At 53.3% G+C, this 19,988-nt stretch overlaps 9 protein-coding genes across 9 annotated transcripts; 1 reads left to right on the top strand and 8 right to left on the bottom strand.

The window, feature by feature from the left end:
* Positions 1 to 117: 117 nt before the first annotated feature.
* On the bottom strand, positions 118 to 3,073 carry BJX68DRAFT_276372 (putative alpha-xylosidase). Its single transcript, XM_071048083.1, has one exon. The coding sequence runs from the start codon at positions 2,534 to 2,536 to the stop codon at positions 134 to 136; it is 2,403 nt and encodes an 800-aa protein (XP_070898256.1). The 5' UTR covers positions 2,537 to 3,073; the 3' UTR covers positions 118 to 133.
* On the bottom strand, positions 2,833 to 5,059 carry BJX68DRAFT_267788 (uncharacterized protein; the record flags this gene model as incomplete). The annotated part of the gene is made up of 4 exons (XM_071045911.1): positions 2,833 to 3,137; positions 3,234 to 3,639; positions 3,728 to 4,217; positions 4,290 to 5,059. 4 exons carry the CDS (start codon positions 5,057 to 5,059, stop codon positions 2,833 to 2,835), a joined length of 1,971 nt encoding a protein of 656 aa, XP_070898255.1.
* Positions 5,060 to 5,285: 226 nt separating this feature from the next.
* Positions 5,286 to 6,397, bottom strand: BJX68DRAFT_267787 (class I SAM-dependent methyltransferase; the record flags this gene model as incomplete). Its single annotated transcript, XM_071045910.1, has 2 exons — positions 5,286 to 6,206; positions 6,287 to 6,397. The coding sequence occupies 2 exons, from the start codon at positions 6,395 to 6,397 to the stop codon at positions 5,286 to 5,288; spliced, it is 1,032 nt and encodes a 343-aa protein (XP_070898254.1).
* A 457-nt stretch (positions 6,398 to 6,854) lies between these two features.
* On the bottom strand, positions 6,855 to 8,519 carry BJX68DRAFT_255901 (general substrate transporter; the record flags this gene model as incomplete). Its single annotated transcript, XM_071043123.1, has 1 exon — positions 6,855 to 8,519. The coding sequence occupies one exon, from the start codon at positions 8,517 to 8,519 to the stop codon at positions 6,855 to 6,857; it is 1,665 nt and encodes a 554-aa protein (XP_070898253.1).
* A 1,143-nt stretch (positions 8,520 to 9,662) lies between these two features.
* BJX68DRAFT_267785 (ankyrin repeat-containing domain protein) lies at positions 9,663 to 10,172 on the bottom strand (the record flags this gene model as incomplete). Its single annotated transcript, XM_071045909.1, has 1 exon — positions 9,663 to 10,172. One exon carries the CDS (start codon positions 10,170 to 10,172, stop codon positions 9,663 to 9,665), a length of 510 nt encoding a protein of 169 aa, XP_070898252.1.
* A 101-nt stretch (positions 10,173 to 10,273) lies between these two features.
* Positions 10,274 to 12,034, bottom strand: BJX68DRAFT_267784 (ankyrin repeat-containing domain protein; the record flags this gene model as incomplete). Its single annotated transcript, XM_071045908.1, has 1 exon — positions 10,274 to 12,034. The coding sequence occupies one exon, from the start codon at positions 12,032 to 12,034 to the stop codon at positions 10,274 to 10,276; it is 1,761 nt and encodes a 586-aa protein (XP_070898251.1).
* Positions 12,035 to 13,809: 1,775 nt separating this feature from the next.
* Positions 13,810 to 15,875, bottom strand: BJX68DRAFT_267783 (putative MFS transporter; the record flags this gene model as incomplete). Its single annotated transcript, XM_071045907.1, has 9 exons — positions 13,810 to 14,041; positions 14,096 to 14,196; positions 14,246 to 14,365; positions 14,430 to 14,691; positions 14,771 to 15,009; positions 15,062 to 15,124; positions 15,173 to 15,215; positions 15,263 to 15,317; positions 15,374 to 15,875. The coding sequence occupies 9 exons, from the start codon at positions 15,873 to 15,875 to the stop codon at positions 13,810 to 13,812; spliced, it is 1,617 nt and encodes a 538-aa protein (XP_070898250.1).
* A 623-nt stretch (positions 15,876 to 16,498) lies between these two features.
* On the top strand, positions 16,499 to 17,785 carry BJX68DRAFT_255898 (Gfo/Idh/MocA family oxidoreductase; the record flags this gene model as incomplete). Its single annotated transcript, XM_071043122.1, has 1 exon — positions 16,499 to 17,785. The coding sequence occupies one exon, from the start codon at positions 16,499 to 16,501 to the stop codon at positions 17,783 to 17,785; it is 1,287 nt and encodes a 428-aa protein (XP_070898249.1).
* Positions 17,786 to 17,864: 79 nt separating this feature from the next.
* Positions 17,865 to 19,898, bottom strand: BJX68DRAFT_267781 (GMC family oxidoreductase; the record flags this gene model as incomplete). The annotated part of the gene is made up of 5 exons (XM_071045906.1): positions 17,865 to 17,911; positions 17,968 to 18,469; positions 18,526 to 19,405; positions 19,459 to 19,488; positions 19,558 to 19,898. 5 exons carry the CDS (start codon positions 19,896 to 19,898, stop codon positions 17,865 to 17,867), a joined length of 1,800 nt encoding a protein of 599 aa, XP_070898248.1.
* Between the last annotated feature and the right edge of the window lie 90 nt (positions 19,899 to 19,988).

The raw sequence follows: 19,988 nt of genomic DNA, 5'->3' as shown, positions 1-19,988 counted from the left end.
GACCGCTCCTGCGTGGCTCTGGGCGCTTGCCCTAGTTGTCTTCTCCACAGTACGAAAAGTAGGCTCGTTGCGACCGTTGTTGAAGCGAAAAAGGGAATTAGATTGACAACCTGTACATATAACTAAACAAAACCTATGCAACAGCAAGCAACCCCTCCAAAATCGGGTGCAATATCTCATCCCTCAGACCCAACGCAACCAACTCGCCCGCCCTGACTGCAGCAGGCGCCTCCTTTGAAACAACCTTCCACATCCGATCCTTGAGACCAAGACTCATCTGCGCCTGTTGAAGGAATGTCATGATCCGAGGATTCGGCGATACAACGTCGAGTTGCGGATTCTCGCCGATACTCAGCACAAGTTCATCATCGACACTGTGTGAGCCGAGTCGGACGGTGAGACCTGTGGTGCTTCCTTCCGGGTGGACGCCTTGCGCTGTGGAGTTGACGTGGAAGTGGATTTCCTTTGCGGAGGAGAAGCCTGGGAAACGGATGGACCAGGTGCGATGGGTTCGAGGAGAGGAGGCTCCCTTTCTCGGATTGATTGTCAATCGGCCAGCAGACTGCGAGAAAGTGATCAAAGTGCTGGAGAACTCAATCTCATCCAACGTCGCCCCAGTGCCCTCGTCCTCGAGTAGCTCGAAAGACCCATCCGCACCCACGACTACGACAAGCTCAATCCCGTCTGGTTCCTTACACCCGTTCTCCGGCTCAGCCTCTGCGTCCAACGGGATGATCGAGCCCTCGCGTGCAAAGACAGGGTAGGCATCCAACGGCCTCGCGACCCAGAGCAAACGATTACCATCGTATACGACGCCGCTAAAGATATCAACATGTCTCGCGGGCGGGAACCAGACGAGGACCTGCCCAAGACCAGACTCTTTATCTCTCGGTGCCGTAATCGGCGCAACCATGAGTTCAGATCCGTACAGGTACTGATTCGGAACCTGGTATGCCTCGTCGTGCTCGGGGTATCCCCAGTATATTGGTTGAATGAGTGGGAGGTCGTCCCTCGCAGCGCGCGCATTCATCGTATAGAGATACGGAACGAGTCGGTGTCGGAGACGGAGGAATCGGGTGAGTATGCGCTCCTCATCACCACTCAAGTTCCACGGCTCTTTTGCGTTCCATGGGTTGTCGGATGAATGGAGACGGAACATGGGCGAGAAGACCCCGTACTGCACCCAGCGGATCAACAGCTCGTTATCCTTCGCTCCGTGCATATGACCGCCGATATCGTGGCTCCACCAGCCGTATCCGATGTTCGAGGCAGTGTTTGTGAATTCCGGTTGGAAGGCTAGGGACTCCCAGGTGATGTGCGTGTCTCCCGAAAAGCCGATGGGGTACCGATGGGATCCTGGGCCGCCGTAACGGGAGAAGGTCAGAGGTCGCTTTCCATCGTAGCCGCTATCGAGGAAGTGGAAGTGGTTGAGGACCCATAGGGGGTCGATTCCGGGAATCCGGGAATGCTGTCCCTGTTGCCAATCTACCCACCAGAGGTCGACACCCTGGCTTTCGAGTCGTCGGTGCAGGACGTCAAAGTATGCGTCCAGGAAGGCCTGGTTTGTGATATCGAATTGGATTGGATCGTTGAAAGAGGTATCGTGGCCAAGAGCGTTTGCGACTTCCTTGTACAGATCCTCGTAGCTCTGAACCCCATCAGCGGGATGGACATTCAGCGAAGTCTTTAGGTCATAATCGTGCAGCTTCTTCAAGAACGCCTCGGGATCGGGGAACAGCTGATGGTTCCAGCTATACCCCGTCCACCCAGTGACACCCGCCTCGGCAACCCGGGGATCCTTGACGATATGCCAGTCCATATCGAGAACAGCAACAGAGAGCGGAATCCGTCTTGATTTGAAGTTCTCCATGAGCTCCAGAAACTCCGCCTCGTCATACGCATGGTACCGGCTCCACCAATTTCCCAGAGCCCACCGCGGAAGGAGAGGCTGAGGGCCCGAAAGCGCATAGAACGCTTTGACCGCCGCGCGATAGTCATGTCCATACGCGAACAAGTATCCGTCAACACGGTCGCCGTCTCTCCTCGTCGCAAGCCATCCGTTCTTGTCGAATAGCATCGACCTGGAATCATCGATACTCGCATACCCCTTCCGCGAGACAATCCCATGCCCCATATCGACCCGCCCATCCGCTTCATCGAGCGTGCGCGCCGTCCCGCCGAGGGTGCCGTTCTCGTCGCCGTAATGCCATACACTACTATGTTCCCAGTAACTGCCTTTGACGGCTGCGCTGAGACCGCTGGGTGAAAAGGCATTCCTGTCGTAGGTGAGGTGGAAGCGGCGCGTGATGATCTCGAGGCTCGTCGCGGTCTCCTTGACGCGGAATTCTGGAACGGGGAGGCGCCGGTTAACGGCGAGGACAGAGGCGTGGTCTTCAAATTGTCCATCGAACGCATATTCGTAGCGGAGCAGGCCATCTGCGAGGACTGTGAATCGAAAATTTAACCCGTCTGTTCCGCCGACAATCGCCTCCGGGTGGGCGAGGGGAGTTTGTGCAAAGGTGTAGCGGTGCGCCATTATTCCGACATGTGCTCAATCCACAAAGACAGAACAGAGAGAGACCTGAGCGACAGTTTTTATCGAAGTGATGCCCGTCCCAACTGCAAAAAAAAAAGGCAATCAGACCTATTTGAAGCCAACAACTCCGGTCACGCGGCGCGAGTCGTGGAAATTCTCGGCGGCATTATGAGTCTTGGTTCTCCCCGAGCTCCCCGAATGCGACGAGGAAGTGTGGTTGCCCATGCGAATTCGAATGTGCATGCAACACGGCGCTGAGACAATGTGGATGGCCAGGTGCAGCTGGCCCAGGTGCCTCATCCAGCTTCCTCGGCGGTGATTATGCCGAAGAATTCCCGGATGGGGGGAACGGCGTGGAATGCAGTCTCCGCACCGAATAGAGATGGACGCCCCATGCCGCTCGGTCCGACATGGGTTTGGATAATTTCGGAGGTGGGAAGCTGGGTGGGAGGAGCATCAAGTTTGGGATACGAGCAGGAGCCGTGGACTCCTCCAGCCTCCACGTGGTCTCGCGAGAATTCTCGCGGAAATTCTGACTGGTTCTGACTGGGGTCCCGCATGGCATGAACCGTCGAAACACTGACTTGGTGCGAAATCCATGCTATAGTTTCCCCGAAAATGAGACCGAGTCTAGTTTATATCCTTGTCTGATTGGCAAACTTTGCATCTCATCCGTACCACTGCGCTTGGCCCTCACCCTCAATGATCCCCTGCTCAAGCGGCGTCCCCTCCAACTCCAATCCCAGCTCCAGTCCCAGGCTGTGACTATCCCACCAAGCCACCCCATGCCCCGCCTCCTCCTGCCCCTGGTCCTCATCCTCGCCCTCGCACGCACCCTCGTCTACAGAGCCATCCGTGTCCCGCAGCAATCCCCGCCCCAACTCGACCCCCACCAAACTCACAGGCCCAAAATCCACCTCACTCAACCGCCTCCGCATACACGCGACGGTCTCGCTCTCGCGACGAAAGAGAGAGCGGAGTAGCTTTTCCAGGGCGAGGACGACGTCCACGGGACTCGACTGTGAGCTCCGTGCGCGCCGGATTGAGGGGACGATCATTATTATATCCAGTAGCGTGTGGGCGACTTGGGTAAGCTTTACTTCCTATTTTGTATGTTGTGGTCAGCTCCGGTGCGCTCTGCCCTCAAATTATGGGGTGTTTATGGTAGTAGGAAGTAGGGCAAATATGTACCATAGCATAAGCATGCGGCCGGATAGACTCGAGCGGAATCCTCGAAAGAAAGCCCAACAACCCCTTCGCAAGAGTCAACGGAAACTCTGGTGTAAACTGGGCCTCGCGCGCATGCGAGTCCAGTAAGAAGTTCGACAACGCGCGCTGCCAGAGAAGTGACTGGAGCCACGCTCTCGTTGTCTGGATATCGACCTCTTGTAGCGTTACCATGCTTAAACTCGTACAGCCCTGTCCTTGTTCATGTCCCTGCCCCACGGTCACGGAATTCGAGGTGATATCCTGGTAGAGTAACTGCAACTCTCCCTTCTCCTGTGGACGCTCGATTGCTTTCGTCTTTGAGGGGAGCAGCGACTCGGCGAGTGTGAAGAGGCGCACGAGGCAGCAGAAGCCGGTTATCGAGCAGATGCCGTTGTTCATTTCTTGCGTTGGGTCGGGGAGGTATGATATTTTCTGTAGCAGGATTGGGATTCCGTGCGTGCTGCAGAATGTTCTGTGGGAGTCATCTCAGCTTTGCTCGTGGTCTTGAAGGAGGGTATGGGGGCCGGTATTGAAGTGCATTTACCGTTCAGTCACGAAAAGAACCCAGAAGATCCGAATCCCAACCTCTCTTTCCTCCACCGGTAGCGAGTCCAGCGTGTCTTCATCATCGAGTCGTAAGAGATGGACGTACGTAATCGCATCGCGCAGCGCAAACGTTGCCGCGTGAATCTGCCCTGTATTCGCGTAGTACATGTGCAAGAAGAGCGATATCAACAGCAAGTTTGTCGATATCGTATTTGAGGAGGTCAACGTATTCCGATGCCGCAGACATTCCCGCACGAATGCTTCGCTCGTAGCAGCTGCAGAGCTACTATCGGCCTCCGCGTCCAGCAGTCGCAGTTGAAGAATCGTTGCAGCGCTCAGAGCAGCCGCAAGAGCATGAACATCCGGCTCGATATGTGTCTCGTCGCATAATCTCGCCTTGAGATTCTCGGCCGCTACGACGGGCCAGATCGCGTAGAGCTTCGACTGATACATGTCCAGGTACGTGAAGTATTGCGATAGTGGGATCCGGCTGGTATATCCAGAGACACTGCTCGGTGTCGCCGGGGTATAAACTGTCGAACTAACCGGCATGGAAGCAATGGAAGCTTCATCCGTCCGTGGCGACAGTGTTCGCTGCTCGGCAACCCTGACTATTGTCGAGGGCCTGGGGCCCTTGGGCCCACGACGCTTGCGGATCCGGAGGTATGTGCATGGTTGGTCATGTTTGAGGCACCAGGTACATGGGTTGCAGGTGTCGCATTTGACCCGGCGGAGGGCGCAAGCGTCGCATGGGGGAGGTTTTGGCATGGTCATCTACTCGGTTTCTGACGTTGTACTAAGGCTGTGCTGATGGAGAGTGAGGATAAAAATGGGCATAAAAGGGGAATGAAAGTGGAAGCCTGATTCAACAATTATGGTCGAAAGATGAAACTGTGCGTTGCTAAGTCTCATGCACTGCTCCGGTGATGAGGAAGTGGAGATGAGACTCTTGGATTGTGCGGGGTACAGCACAGGGTTGCACTAATAAAAACGGTCATGGCTTAATACACCACCCAATCACGCATCTCCACCCAGTCCCTGATTCCTCACACTCCTTCTGCAACTCTCTCAGCCCCTCTGCCCCTGGTGAGCTCGTACTCCCCATCCCCGGACCCATCAGGCCTACTTCGGCTCGTATACCCTTGCCTCTCCGTCTCCCATGCGCATCGAATAAACGATTCAGAGTGACCAACCCAAAAATCGTCCTAAGATGCTGCCCTCCTATAAAGCCGGCCTGGTCAAGAGCCTCCATGAAATGACTGATTGACAAAGCACCATCAACGTCGACATTCCATATTTCCTCTAGCTCTTTGGCGCGCGGCCCAGCATTGCTAAGCCGTCGTTCGAAGAAGATATACTCCAGGATTCCTCCCTGTCGTAGTACACGGAAACACTCAGCAAGGGTTCGCTCCATGTCTGAAGCGCGAGCCTGGGGCCCCAGTCTCCTTATTCTATGCAAGCTCCGCGCAATAACCATGTCAACGCTTCCACTCGCGATCGGCAACGATGTGGATATGAGCGGTTGGATTTGATCTGCTTGTCCATCTGCCCTAATCCTTTGTGCGTTCAACTCCGTGCCGCGACCACAATATTCCTTCTCAACTACCAATTCGACGGGCAAAACACGAACAAGGCGAAGATTCGGGATACGGTTCAAAAGCTCCGGGTACCTGTCAGGCAGCGCAACCCCGGTGCTCTCAAGATCGACAACTCGGAATTCCTGGTACCATATTGGGCCGGGAACGCGCAGCACGGGCGAGAGGAATGGGGTAGCCGCGCTGAGCTTGAGAGGATCGAGCATGAAGCCCTCATCGAAGGGTGTAATAATATGTCTGGCGAAGTCATGTATCGTCCCCGTTGATTCGGCATGGGGGTAGAGTGTGAGTCTGGGTTCGGCATTGGAGGGTGCACCGCCCTAATCCAGGGGGTATGTGGCGTTAGCTTTCTAGGCGAAACTTCTATAGAGCGCGATGGATATCAATGCAGTGTACATACCACTGGCTTTAACCTTTCTTCTGTCGTCTTCTTGGAGGGTGGGATGCCGGGTGCTGACGGGCTATAGAGCAGGGGAGTTGTAGGGTGCAGGTTGAGGAAGGGGTAGCTCATTGTCACATCTTTGGGTAGTAGTATGTTTGTGCATTACATGCAGGGTCTGCTAAGAAGGGGTAGATCCTTCTTATATACTATGCCTACCCCGCGTTCTGCGGAATATTGGGAGAGATATGGAGGATTTACGGCAAGGTGAGAGAGTTTATAAAGTCGTTGGGAGCGTGACGCCACAATATATCATCGTGGAAATGTAACGGAGTTCAATCCTAAATCTGAATCCAATTTCTTAGAGAGCTGTTAAGACTATACTAGCTTTCCTAGCGTATGACTGACAACTACCTCGAAGAAACTTGTGGGCGAATCCCGCTGGAAACCCTGCCGCCATTCACCACCACCACCACCACCACCACCACTACCACTACCACCACGACACTCCGCCCTTAATAACTGCTACCTGAATAGGAGTATCCTGAGCACCGAACAGTCACATAACTAATCAAACAAAGTAAAAAGATCAGTGCTCCTGCATCGCCACAGACCGGAACGTATCCACCTCCGTCTCACTGAACTTCCTCGCCGAGATCTTATTCTCAAAGAGCACATCCAACTCACTCGGGGTACGACCACTTGGCTCAGGAAGACGAAAGTACATCCAAACCAAACAAAGGAAGCAGAATCCAGCCCAGATGAAGCCACCTTTGCCCCGCAGGTTCCAGGCCGTCGGGTTGAGGATCGGCGGATTCAGGAAATTTGCTCCGATGGTTGTGATGTTGTACGCATTTCGAGCTAAAACCGCGCTCTTGATCCGCAGACGAGTAGATGGAATCTCAGAGACAAGGGCGTAGCACACGGGGCCAACTGTGAGGTCATAGGCGAGGACGAAGAGCATCAACATCGCTGCTGAGGCATAGCTGATTCCCGCATTGCTGGCCGGTATACCCATAAAACCAACGATCAGAAGAACTGAAAGCATTGTTCCTGTGCCGCAGAGATAGAGTTTACGCCGCCCTACCCACCGCATAACGAACCATGAGCCAAGGGTCGACAAAAATGCCAGTGCGTTCAACCCCAGACCAAAATTGAACGACTGGTCTGCGCTAAATCCCTGCTGTTGAAGAAAATACGTGATATTACCCCCAAACCATATCCCAGTCAAGCATTGTGACATCCAGGAGGCACAGGCTATCTCAGTTCGTCGAAGGTTGGTGCCTCGGAAGCAGTCCCAGTACGAAACCCCCTCCCGGCTGAGTTCCTCCTGAGTGTTCGTGACCACCATCAAGGCGATTGCGTCATCTGGGTCATAGCGCCTGTTTTCACGAGTTGTTAAGCGCAGGAGAGAGCGTCTTGCTTCATCAAGTCGGTTGTGGCGCACCAACCACCAGGGGCTTTCCGGTGCGAAAAGGAGGCCCACCATGATTGGCAACGGCCACACCCATTGAATAGCGTAGGGAATTCGCCAGCCCCACTCGTCAGTTCGGTGTAGGAGACCGCGGAGGACGCCAATCGAAATGAATTGTCCTGTCACCCAGCAGAGGTTCACGTACGCGGTCAGGTAGGGTCGCAAAATCGTGGGCGCCACTTCGGCCGCATAGGTCACGGATAAGGTCTGGAAAGCACCCCAAGGAAGGCCACACAGCAGCTCAGCGGCGAAGAGCATGCCGACGTTCTGGGCGAAGAACATGAGAAAGATGAACCCGCACAAAATGACCATGGCACCGAACATTGTCTTCTTGTACCCAAACCGGTCCGCAATGAGGCCAGCGACCATCAAGCCCATGATCTGCCCAACCTGCGTTCCATTCTGGAGACCGGACTGCCACGACGAGCTGACTTGATAGGTGTTGCTCCTTTCATCGAATGAACCGAACTTTTGGGCGAAAGTAGGGTAGGCGTAGAATGAACCCAAAAGTGAAGTATCGTACCCTTCCATGATAATCGAGAGACTGATGAGAAATGACCAGGCTATGGCTTTGGGGAAGAGTTTGACAGCTTCGGCATTGGTCATACTGTGTTCAAACTCCGAAGCGCGATGGGCGCGTTCCATCGTTTGGGTGAAGTCCTGGATTTTGTCCGACATCTGGGCGAGTATCTCATCGCTGATGCCCACGGTGCCGGTCATTGAGGGCTTGAGGGGGTCGACGACCTCGCGTTCTGTGCGAGACGCCTTGATTTCGTCCATCGTGGTGGAAGTAGGGGAATGGGATCCGAAAGTGAGATTGTAATGGAAAGTAAAGGTAGATAGGAGATGGCCATTGTGCGCAAGCACTTCTTTATAGAGCTGGTGGTCAATTCATCATGACCATGACCATCGATAGTGCATCGTGAGATGTGGAGGCCCCAAATCTGGGGAATTCGCAAGAATTCTCGGGTTTCGAGCCGTCCAGCCAATCGCGAAAATTCTAGACGAGCGAGGGGGATGGACCCTGTTCGTCGCGGTTTGGAAAGGCAAACACGAGCCTATAAGGGACAAGCTGTAAACGAGCACTCCAGCCCTTAAAACTCTCGATTCACATCCCTTACCGCTGCAAACCATCACCGGGTCGGATTGCATGTGATCCATGTAGCATCCCAGCAAGCCTCCGTGGGCGGTACTACCGTCGTAAACGTGGAGACGCGGGGAAGGAAAAAATGCCGAGCGTAACCTGGTCCTGGACACCTCCACGCTAGTGCCCATTCAGCACAAGGTCAGACAGGCGAGATGGGCACCTGGCAATGGCTTTTTAGCCCTTGTTAATACCCTGTCGAGTTTGCGTGACACACTAGTCTACCGGGGGACCCTCTTGCCAGTGGGAGCGAGGCCCCAAGCTGGCTTCGCTCGTATTTTCCCCCAGGGATCCGAGTCCCCACATGTCGGGGCCTGGACTCTAAAAAGGGCGAACAATAACGATATCCAATCTTGACCACTTCCAGAGAGACAGTGAAACCGTTAACAATGCAAGGGATCTATAATAGCGCATCGAAAGGAAGGTTGATGATGCCGCAGGGCCGCTGCAAGTCAGAAGCACAAGCGCAAAACATCTTCCGTTCCTGAGGTCCTGGTCGTGTCTTGCTGGATCCACAGTAGAGACTTGCATATAGAGTAAAAGGGGTGTGGACCTAGCAAGACTACAGCATACTAAGCAAGAGTGAGCAGATATGTTAATTCTCAACTCTTCTAATGGGGTTGATATGTTTTGATTCATTCTATGTAGCTGAATATGGGGACAGAAAGAAAGGTTCCACTTATAAGACAATAACAAAAGAAGCTGCTCACCTTCCAGAATACAGAATTCTAATCATTTCGTCGCTCGAGGCATAATGGAGGGGTGTCTTGCCCTTTTTGTCAGCCCTTGTTGTATTTTGCGCCTGCAGCGACCAGAAGTCTCGCGGTGTCCACGTAGTCATTCTCCGCAGCATACGACAAGGCCGTTCTGCCCTTAAGATCATCCAAATTGACGTCTACCCCGTGGTGGAGCAGAGCGTTTGCCACTTTAAGCCTCTCTGCCGGGGCAGAAGTAGCATAGACCAAAGCGGGCTCGGTTATTTCTTCTCGCCTACGTAGGTATGACTCTCGCTGCAGTAGCTTGAGCGGGGTGTGGCTGAGAAGAACGTCCACGAGGTGCGCCTTGCCGTGACGGGCGGCCCAGAAGTAGAGATAAAAGAGGGTTTCGTAGATGTCGGGATGGGTCATTAGATAGTCTCCGAGGTCGGGGATGCGATACCGGGCGGCGTAAGCTATGAGATTCACCCGTGCCGCCTCCGTCTTGATATTTCCAGGGGGTAGAAGCGTGGAGAGCGGGAGTGTCTCCATGAGGTAGCGGACGGCGTCGTGCTGCTTTCCTGCGGCTGCCATGAGAATTGCAGACCTGCCATCTGAATCTGTCAGTTTTGGGTCAGCTCCAGCTTTGATCAATGCTCTCATAAGAGCTATTCTTCCATAACTTGCTGCGTACATTAGCGGTGGTTTTCCGGTTTGTCAGGAGTGTTGAGCGCGTGTCCCTGGCGGATTATCATCAGAGCGATTACTTCGTGCCCGCGCGTTGTCGCAATAATTAGAGGGAGATGGTTCTGACTGCAGTCCAGCCTGTGCCCTGCTATGAATGACAATAATAGACTGGCCGCTTCGACCTTGCCAATTGTCGCTGCAGCCTTCAATGCTTGGCTGATCTTTTGTGTGATTTTCTCGTCATCATCGAACTCGAGTGCATTCTCAGAAGATGATTGGTCTCTCTCCAAAATGAGTTCGTTCAGCCGACCTAGAAGAAGTGTGAGCGTTGCCGGTGAGTCTCTTTCAACGCCCTTGATTAGATCCCTTGTTTTGATAATGCTGAAGTGTGCGAGTAGGAAGCGAATCGTTTCCTCTGTTCCGTGAGCTAGGGCATGGCGAAGTGTGACCTTATGGTTCCCTGGCCAGTAGTGTATTTTGCTGGTGATAAATCGAACAGCCTCTTGGTTCCCACTTCTGACTACAACCTCAAGCACCGACGGGTTGGCTGCTGGGAGGGTATAGAAGAATTCCGGGTCCATGTCCAGCACATCCTGCATCATTTGAACATCTCCCAGCGCAGCCGCTGCGAGAAAACGAGCTGGAAGCGACAGTGGTTGCTGCTGGGGTACTTGACTTTTCCAAACGCCGAGAAGCAGACGGACGTAATTGACATGCCCACTTCTTGCAGCTCTCTTTATCAGCCGTGCCGCCCAGGAGAGGTTCCGCTGTAATGACGCCCCGCCATTCAGAAGAGCTTTGGCCGTCTCATATTCTTGGTCGTTACAGTAGTTCTCAAAGCCCAGGGAGCCCAAGATACCAAGTGGAGTAGAGTCCTGATTGTTAACAGCATTGACCGATGTGCCCATTTGGATAAGGAGCCTTACCATTTGGGTTTCGCCCAATGCGACCGCGACGTGAATCGGGAAATCTCCATTGGAATTACAAAGCTCATTTATTGGCGCGCCTCGGGAGAGGAGAAGGCGGACGATATCCTGCTGAGTCGATGTGGGCTTGCCGAATCGGATTGCCCAATTGAGCGGGCTCTCTTGGTTGGCGTTGGCTTGGTTGATGTCAAGTCCGTTCTCAAGGAGCAATTCAATAGCAGCCATGGGAACGTGTTCTATATTGCAGAGTTTATGCAGCATGGTGCTATGGTCCGAAGCATCCACGCCGTGGACTTCTAGACCTTGGTCAATCAATATCTGGCCGATTCGTTTGTCGCCTGCTGCAATTAGCATCGCAGCCTGCTCCATGCCATAGAGGCCGGGGTCAGTGCCACTTGCCAGTAGAATCTCTGCAATCTCATAATGTCTGCCTTCCAATGCCGCCATGAGGGGCGAGCTCTCCTCGAACTCGTATGGGTTTTCTGAGCTTTGCAGGCCAGTAATCGGAGGGTCAGGGCACACGCCACTGTCGAGCATGGAGCGAACAAGGTCAGTAAAACCTGCTTTGCTAGCGTGAATCAACCCTCTGAATCTCGTTTCCTCATCAGAGCGTAGAATCATAGGGAGGACATATTGCATAGTACGTTCCTGGCGTTTTGTCGCTGACCATTTAATGACATACAGTAGCTCTCGGCTATCCGGTTGTGGTGAGTAGAGCACTGCTTGGCCTATGCGGTAGGTCCGTGAGGAAGTTTTCACGAATGCTGCCAAGCTGCTGGTAGAGAGGTTCTTGCAAATATCCAGAATAATTTCCTCGGGGAGCTGACTGAAGTGTCTCGACATTGTGAATTTTCTTCAGATTGTTCAATACTACCGAGTGGAGTCGCTTGATGCGGATTTCAATTGGACTTTGATGTTCATTTTATATCTGGGCTGGAGCCGTGCGCTTTGTCCGGATACCTATTGTCTGAATTCTGGAAAGACAAAGGGAATGAATGTGTTATAATGGGGAACAGCGTCACTGGAACAGTCCGCACAAAGCGATGACCCCACATTGTTCGTGGATGCCATGTGTTGACTTTGAGCACCAGCCCCCTATTGCGGAAGCGTGTCATCGGGCATTCTGGGCCATCCACCAAACTTTCAAGAGCACAACAGTCAGACTTCGTCTTGGGCAGCATGGAGTTTGCGTTTCAGGACGCCTAAGCATAAAGGATGCGCCGGGCAAGGAGGGTTCAAAATCAGTTGTGGCCGACCAGCGGGTTTGAGGCATATACTCTGTGTATTTCTTAGCATATTATTTGGCTGGTCGGGTTCTTTCTTACTGCATGCTGTCCACCAGCACTCAAGTCCTCTTAACCTCTCTAATTTTCAAGGCCCAGGGTTAACCATGATAAAAGAGAACTTCAACACATCTTTGCAAGTCATGTTAGAGCATAGCGCCAGAGCTAAACATCGCAAGCCAAACAAAGCGCACCAGGGAATCAGTCATTATGAGGAAAGGAGAAATCTGTGGGAGAAGCAATTCACTCAAACCAGCTCAGGTAACAAAGACCCCGTGACCTGCCTGCCATCTTTGGCAACACAAGAGCCTCACCTCTGCCGGCTCCCGTCAACAACACTCCGTCCACTCCCAAGTCTCCGTCTCCGCCCCTAATTGAGAGTATTCTCGCTCAACAATCGTCGTTTGATCCATCTCAATCTCCACCATGTCGAGAAGAAGAGGAAAAGCCAGAGGAATCCAGGTTTCAATCCCCTCATCTACAACAACGTGTTCCCGCTGACCACAGCTCAGAAACAACGCCAGGAGCAGCGCCTAAAGGACAAAATCGACAAAGCGAAGCTTGAGGAACACGTGAACAACCTTGTTGCTGAAGAGAGCAGGAAGCGTCCAGAAGTAAGCAACCACAAACGCCATTCTCTCTACGTTCGTTGCTTGAGACTAATCTTGGGTTAGCACGACACGATCGAAACGATGTTGAAGGAGATACGTGATATTCAGAAAACGCTCGAGGGTCTACATGGCCGGCTTGTGGAACTATCTACGAAGATAGCGTCCCGGACGAACCAAAACAATGTTGGGCAGGCTGTCCAGCAAAAGAAGGGAAAGCAGGTTACTGCGAGGAGATGGTGAGAGGCAAGGGAAGCACCAGGAGACTTTCACAATGAAAAGACGATTCCATTTGACCAAGGATCTGTTGTCGGAGTTCATTTTCGTGCTTATGTGTAAGTACACACGGTCTATTCCCCGTACGATGAATAAACATTCGCTGACAACTATTAGACCGGATCGGAAGCAGAACCATACCCGCTGTTGTGAATATTATACCTTACTAAACGGCTACCAAGTCAGACAAAAGGAGCGCTTGGAAGGGGCCTGCACAGACTGAATGATAGTACTCGTCGCCTATCCTGTCTCTACATCTGCTATATGCTCTGTGCCTGAATGGTCATGGAATGCAATGAGTCTGCGGAACTCTGACACGGAAGAATCAGTATTTGACTTTCTACCGACTAGCCTAGGCTCAACCTATAGCGACATACATGTACGTATCAAATCGAATGTACCAGGAAAATATCAATATACCCACGTTCGCAGCCAAGGCTCGCTCATCCGCCTAATAGACATAGATAAAGTCCTCGTTCTTGAGGTCTGTCGTGTCGAGGAACCCCTTATCAACCGCGTTCCGGTCCCTCTCAGCGCCACCATCCTCCAGCTCCAGTGCCTTGCTCTCCTGCACTTCGTCCTTTCTTAGCATCGACTCGTCAACGATTCGGGCATTCTTCCCAAGCTCCTCTCGCTTCTTCGCATGTTGCTTGTTGAGCCAATACAGATATGCATCCACCACACTGCCCAAGTGGTTAGTGCATTGTGAGAATATAGGATACGGGGGCGCGCCATACATCGCAAGGATCCCAACAAGGATAAAGAGCACCAGATTCGCAATCAAACCAGGACGGTATTCGGGTGCCTGATCAATGGAGTACAGTTGAGGTCCGATAATCTGCAAGTTGGTCAGCCCACGGAAGACAAATGACGGCGGCGAGTCTCACATTGCCCGTGCACATGCCTACGAGGACGACGCCAGAGTTCACTTTCTTCTTCGTATCACCAGCCGTGTTTATTCCTTGCCAGGAGTAAATTAAAGGCGTGATTCCCGCTAGACACGATACCTGCATTCAGTCAGTCATTCGGTGGGCCTATACGTCGAATACGATGGTCCAGGGGAAACCCTACAAGGTAGTATCCAAACAAAAGCGCACCTTTGTGCTCTCTGGGAACAGTAAGCATTAGAATCGTACCAATAGCAGCGATCGTGGCGATCCCTGCAATAACAAGTCCTCTGGTCTTGAACCTCGTTGCAAGCCACCCGCCGCCGAGGATGACAACGACCTGGACTGCACCGAAGGGCAGGTTAAACAGGATAGCGTCGAAATTCGTGTACCCAAAGGACTTGATGATGAGGGAGCCAAAGGTGCTAATGCCGCCGCTTGGAATTCTGACGTCGATCATTAGCCAGTCAGCTCCGAGATTTCTTGTCCAAGTTCGGATGTTAGACCTAAAGAGAGGACACGCACGAGATTGTAAGAATCAACAAGAACCACAAATAGGTCTTCACGTCAAAGGCGGCCTCCCACACGTGGTCCCAGCGCCAGTCTCGAGAGACGACACCCATTTGGTTTGCGCGGAGACGCTCAACAGCAATGACCTTTTCGCGCTCGGAGAGGAACTTGGCTTCCATCGGCGAGTCCGGCATGAATATGAGTACGATCACAGAGTACACGACCGTGAGAAGACCACACAGCATGAAGATCGTCTATCGGGGTTAGCAATGTCGCTTGAAAGCAGATCTGGATGAGAGGAAATACCTGGTAGGAATAGAGCGTGTCGCTTTTGATATGCCCTAGGCCATACGTGAATAGACTCCCGACCTAGATAGTTAGTATTCGTTTCCCAATGGCAGAGAGGGAGATACGAACTATGGATGTGACGCCGTTCATTGCGTTCCAGGCGGCCGCTCGCCTATCAAGGTCAGTTATCCATTTTCCGACGACGCTTGAGGAGCTTACCCAGTTTGTTCGCCTCGGCGCCACCACATCTGCGTGACTGCGATACAGGATGGTGCTGACCGAAGGTGTCAGTCCGGTCTACAGCGACATCATTGCAAGGGAAGCTCCTACCAATCATCGACTCAAACGCTCCCAAACAGAATCTCAACCCAAGCAAGCTAGGGAAATCTGTGCACGCCGCCATGATCGTCAAGGAACTCCCCCAGAGGAAGATGGCACCAGCAATAACTTTTCCTGTCGGCAGCTTAACGAGAACTAACGCGGCGACCGGCTGCATGACCAGCTGGGCAAAGTACAAGATCGAGCCGAGCCATGAGTACTGCTGGCCGACGAGATTGGCATCTTCGACAAGGCCAAAGATGGATACGTAAGAGAGGGAGGACTTGTCAAGCTGCTGGAAGAAGTAGGCGCCGAGCAAGAGAGGGAGAACACGCAGGTCGATGCGTCGGAGGACTTTGGCCTCTTCCTCAGCCGTGAATGAGTGGTCCCCACCTACTTTGGCTAGGAACTGGGCGGCCTTTTCGGCAGTGGGTGTGGGCTCCACACGGGTTTCCACTGCGGGTGTGATGGCGTCGGCGGGCTCGAGGCCAGCGGGGGGTTGCTTGTCGCTCATGTTGCTGGATGCTGCTAGTGTCGTATAGCCTCAAAGACCGACAACACAACGGCGAAAAATTGGAGACAAAGCACTTTATACCCTCTCGGTGACAGATTTCCCGGAGCATGGCTAACAAGGGCGTGAGGTCAAGCTCCCCATCGCCGGCTTGTGCCTCTTGACCATCACACACCAGGGCGCGATTGGACACTGATACTCGCAGGATTCGCCAAGGCAGATATTGTACAAGGGCTGGATAAATGCGACCAGTCTCTGAAGGGGATACACTCACGATATCACACGATGACCCTACCCCAGACCGCGGGGTTGCCGATCATCCCTTCCCCGCCCTGATTCTAGCGCTCTCATTCATGGAAAATCGACATCGACATCTCCAACTTTCATTTAGCCTATTTGCGCCTGGGGTTGCGCAAATGCTACTTTGGGCATGGAAATGGTCTCCTGCCATGCATCGCTGAGCTGTCCGGTCCTTTGTCGGGCTCACTTCGCCCGAGGTTCTCCGCAGGCGCTTTTATACGGGGTATCTGCCCACCTTTAGCAGAAGTACAAGGACGGGGATTCCAATTCACCAAGTACAGAAACCGCTCTCCTGCAAAGAATAACAGTCCAGAAGAGCACCTAACATGCCCAAGAAGTACGCCCTCGTGGGCACCGGCGGCCGCGCCATCTTCTTCTACACAGCAATCATCAAAGACTTTCCCAAAACCGCACAACTCGTCGCATTCTGCGACACCAACCAAACCCGCCTCGACTATGCAAACTCCAAGCTCGAATCCCTCGACCACCCACGAATCCCCACATACCTAGCCGCCGACTTTGACAAAATGATCGCCGAAACCAAACCCGACGAAATCATCATCACAACCATCGACCGCACCCATAACATCTATATTACGCGCGCCCTCGATGCCGGCTGCAATGTGATCACCGAGAAACCCATGACCATCGACGCCCCGCGGTGCACGGAGATCTTCAATGCCGTCGAGCGGAAGGGGAAACAAGTTCGTGTCACCTTCAACTACCGGTACGCGCCGCACAACACCAAGATCTACGAACTCCTCTCCTCGGGTGCGATCGGCGAAGTGAACTCTGTCCACTTCGAGTGGCTCCTCAACACGCAGCACGGCGCAGACTACTTCCGGCGCTGGCACCGCGATAAGCGGAATAGCGGCGGGTTACTCGTGCACAAATCCACGCACCACTTCGATCTAGTGAATTTCTGGCTCCGCAGCCGGCCTGAGAGTGTCGTCGCAATGGGCGATTTACGCTTCTACGGCCGTGAGAACGCGGAACGGCGCGGAGAGACGAAATTCTACTCCCGGGCCTTTGGAAGCGACGTCGCGAAGGAGGACCCCTTCGCTTTACATCTTGACCAGAACCCGCAGCTCAAGGCCATGTACCTGGACGCGGAGCACGAGGACGCTTACTACCGCGACCAATCCGTCTTCGGCGACGGGATTAGCATCGAGGATACGATGGGGGTCATGGTTCGGTACCGCAATAAGGCTGTGCTTACTTACTCCCTGACCGCGTATGCACCCTGGGAAGGGTTCAGGGTTATGTTCAATGGGAGCAAGGGCCGGCTCGAGGTTGAAGTTGTCGAACAGTCGTATGTGAACTCTGGCGGCGAGCAGTCGCTGGAAGGTGCCCTGGAATCGAGATCGATATTGCTGCGTCCGCACTTTGGGAAGCCTGTTGAGATTGAGATCCCCGAGGGGAGTGGTGGGCATGGCGGTGGCGATCCGGAGCTTTTGAACGATCTCTTCGGGGAAGTTAAAGGGAGTGATCCGTACCGGAGGGCTGCGAGCCATGTTGATGGTGCTCTTTCTATCTTGACTGGGATATGTGCTAATGAGAGTATCAAGACGGGGCAGGTTGTTCGCGTTGATGATATTTTGAGAATTGATTAGTTGCATGTTATAGAATACGCCGTACTAGAATATGAGTTCGTTTACTATGTCTAACGTCCGATAAAGTAACCTCACAACCCTAAGAGTTAGTCAATATATCCTCCGCAATCTTCTCAGCCAACATATCTGCCCTCATTAGCCGCGATATCTAATGGACGAGGGAAACGGAGAGGAAAACTTACAAACGGTACTCTGAGGATGCCCCGGCGGCAAAAACGGAAACGCACTCGCATCGACAACCCTCAGCCTCCCGACCCCAAATACCCTCGCCTTGTTATCCACAACAGCCATCTCATCCCCCTTTACACCCATCTTACACGTACAAGCCGGATGCCAAAGCGTCATGACATTGTCCCTAATCCAGTTCAGGATCTGCTCGTCGCTCTGGGTCGCAAGACCAGGGTTATACTCGTCGCCGATGACAACGGGCTTCATAGCGTCACTAGTGAACGCGGCGCGGATCCGCTTGAAGAGGGCAATTGCGAGTTCCTGGTCTGAGCGTGTGGAGAGCCAGTTGGGATTTATGAGGGGAGCGTCGGATGTATCGGCGGAGTGGAGGGTGATGTTTCCGCGCGAGGTCGGTGTAATCAGCACGCCGAGGATTGAAGCGTACTGGTACCCATCCTTTGGTTGCGTTTCTAGGAGGTTGGAGAAATTGCCTACGTAGCCGGCTCCAGACATGTACTGGCCATTTCGTTAGCATAGTGTAGTAAGTTATCAATGAACATGGGAGTGAGTACCTCAGCCTCTGGCCAGTCGCTGGGGAACTTTGCTAGACTGTCCTGTGTTTCCAAGGAAAAGTTCGACCGGAGATTGTCTGGTATTTTCTCCCATGCTATGAAATCCGCGACTGGGTTTGTCAGTGGACCTGAGTGATTGAGGATGAAGTCGAGGGAGGACGAGGCCAGGTATCCAAAGTCATTGGCCAGTCGTGTGAAAGTCTCGACGTTGACTCGGTAGCTGGGCGCGAAGAACGGGTGATCCCAAAGATTCTGGCCGACGCCGGGTCTCTCAGCAACGACCGAGATGCCATGCTCTTCTAGCTGATCTTTGGGTCCGACTCCAGAGACCATGAGCAGCTGCGGAGATTGGAAGGCGCCGGCAGAGATGATGACTTCTTTCGTGGCCGTGATATTTGAAAGAAACCCAAGTTGATTCGCTACCTCAACACCAACTGCATTCTTCTGGTCGTCAAAGAGGATCCGCTTTGCGAGTGTCTTGTCAAAGATCTTCAGCGCCTTCAGGTCTCCTGACTTCAAGAATGAAGATGCCGATGTACTTCGCTTCTGATCACTCGCCCGGATGGTCGATGCACAATACTGGTACCCATTAACTTCACCATTATTAAAGTCCCCCGACTCCGGCAGGCCAATCGCGTCCATTCCAAGCCTCATCCATGTCGAGAACGACATTGCGTAGTCAGGATAAGTGATCTCTAGCGGACCGCCACTGGATTCGAACGAATTGGCGTTGTATTTGACCGTCGCATTTTGGAACCGGGTCTGGGTATCCGGTGGCGTAAACTTTGTGCTCCGTTTGAAGAATGGAAGGGCGTTGTCGAATGTATAGCTATCGTCCCCAACGACCTCCGCCCATTGCGCCATAGATTCCCGTGTTGGTCTAACCATGTCAGTTATTGTCCATAGCGTGATACCTTGAAGGACGGTTCAAACCTCTGATAAACCATAAAATTGAACCCCGACCTGCCCCATCGCAATCAGCATCCATACCCCCCCTCATCCCCGATTGCCCAGGAACAAGTAAGTACTCACGACCCACCCAACCCCTTCCCCCTCGCAAAGTGAATCTCCCTCCCTGCAGCATGTGTCTGCGGCGTTGTCACAAACCCCCAATCCGCATCGAGGTGTGTGCTCGGGTCAGAGCCCACGGGGAGGACATCAGCGCCCGGGATCGCAGCGAGTGCCCAGCTGGATTCGTAGTGCGTTCCTGCTTCGATGAGCGCGACGGATTGTGAGCCCTGTGCGAGGCGCGTTGCGAGGGTTGCGCCGGCGGTGCCGCCGCCCACGACGATGTAGTCGAATGTTGATTCCCAAGCGAGGGTCAGGGGTGCCGATAGGAGGAGGACTAGAGAGGATAGGGTGAGTCGGGACATGGTGCTGGTGGTTGAAAGTGAGCTTTGGACTTCGAGCTCCTCCGAGCAGGTTTGACTCCCTGTACGGAGTCTTCGGAATGCGCGGGTGGA

Source organism: Aspergillus pseudodeflectus (genome assembly GCF_044049435.1).
Source record: "Aspergillus pseudodeflectus strain CBS 756.74 chromosome Unknown BJX68scaffold_26, whole genome shotgun sequence".
In the NCBI taxonomy this organism is placed as follows: Eukaryota; Fungi; Ascomycota; class Eurotiomycetes; order Eurotiales; family Aspergillaceae; genus Aspergillus; species Aspergillus pseudodeflectus.
This window is presented reverse-complemented; position numbering and strand designations above follow the sequence as displayed.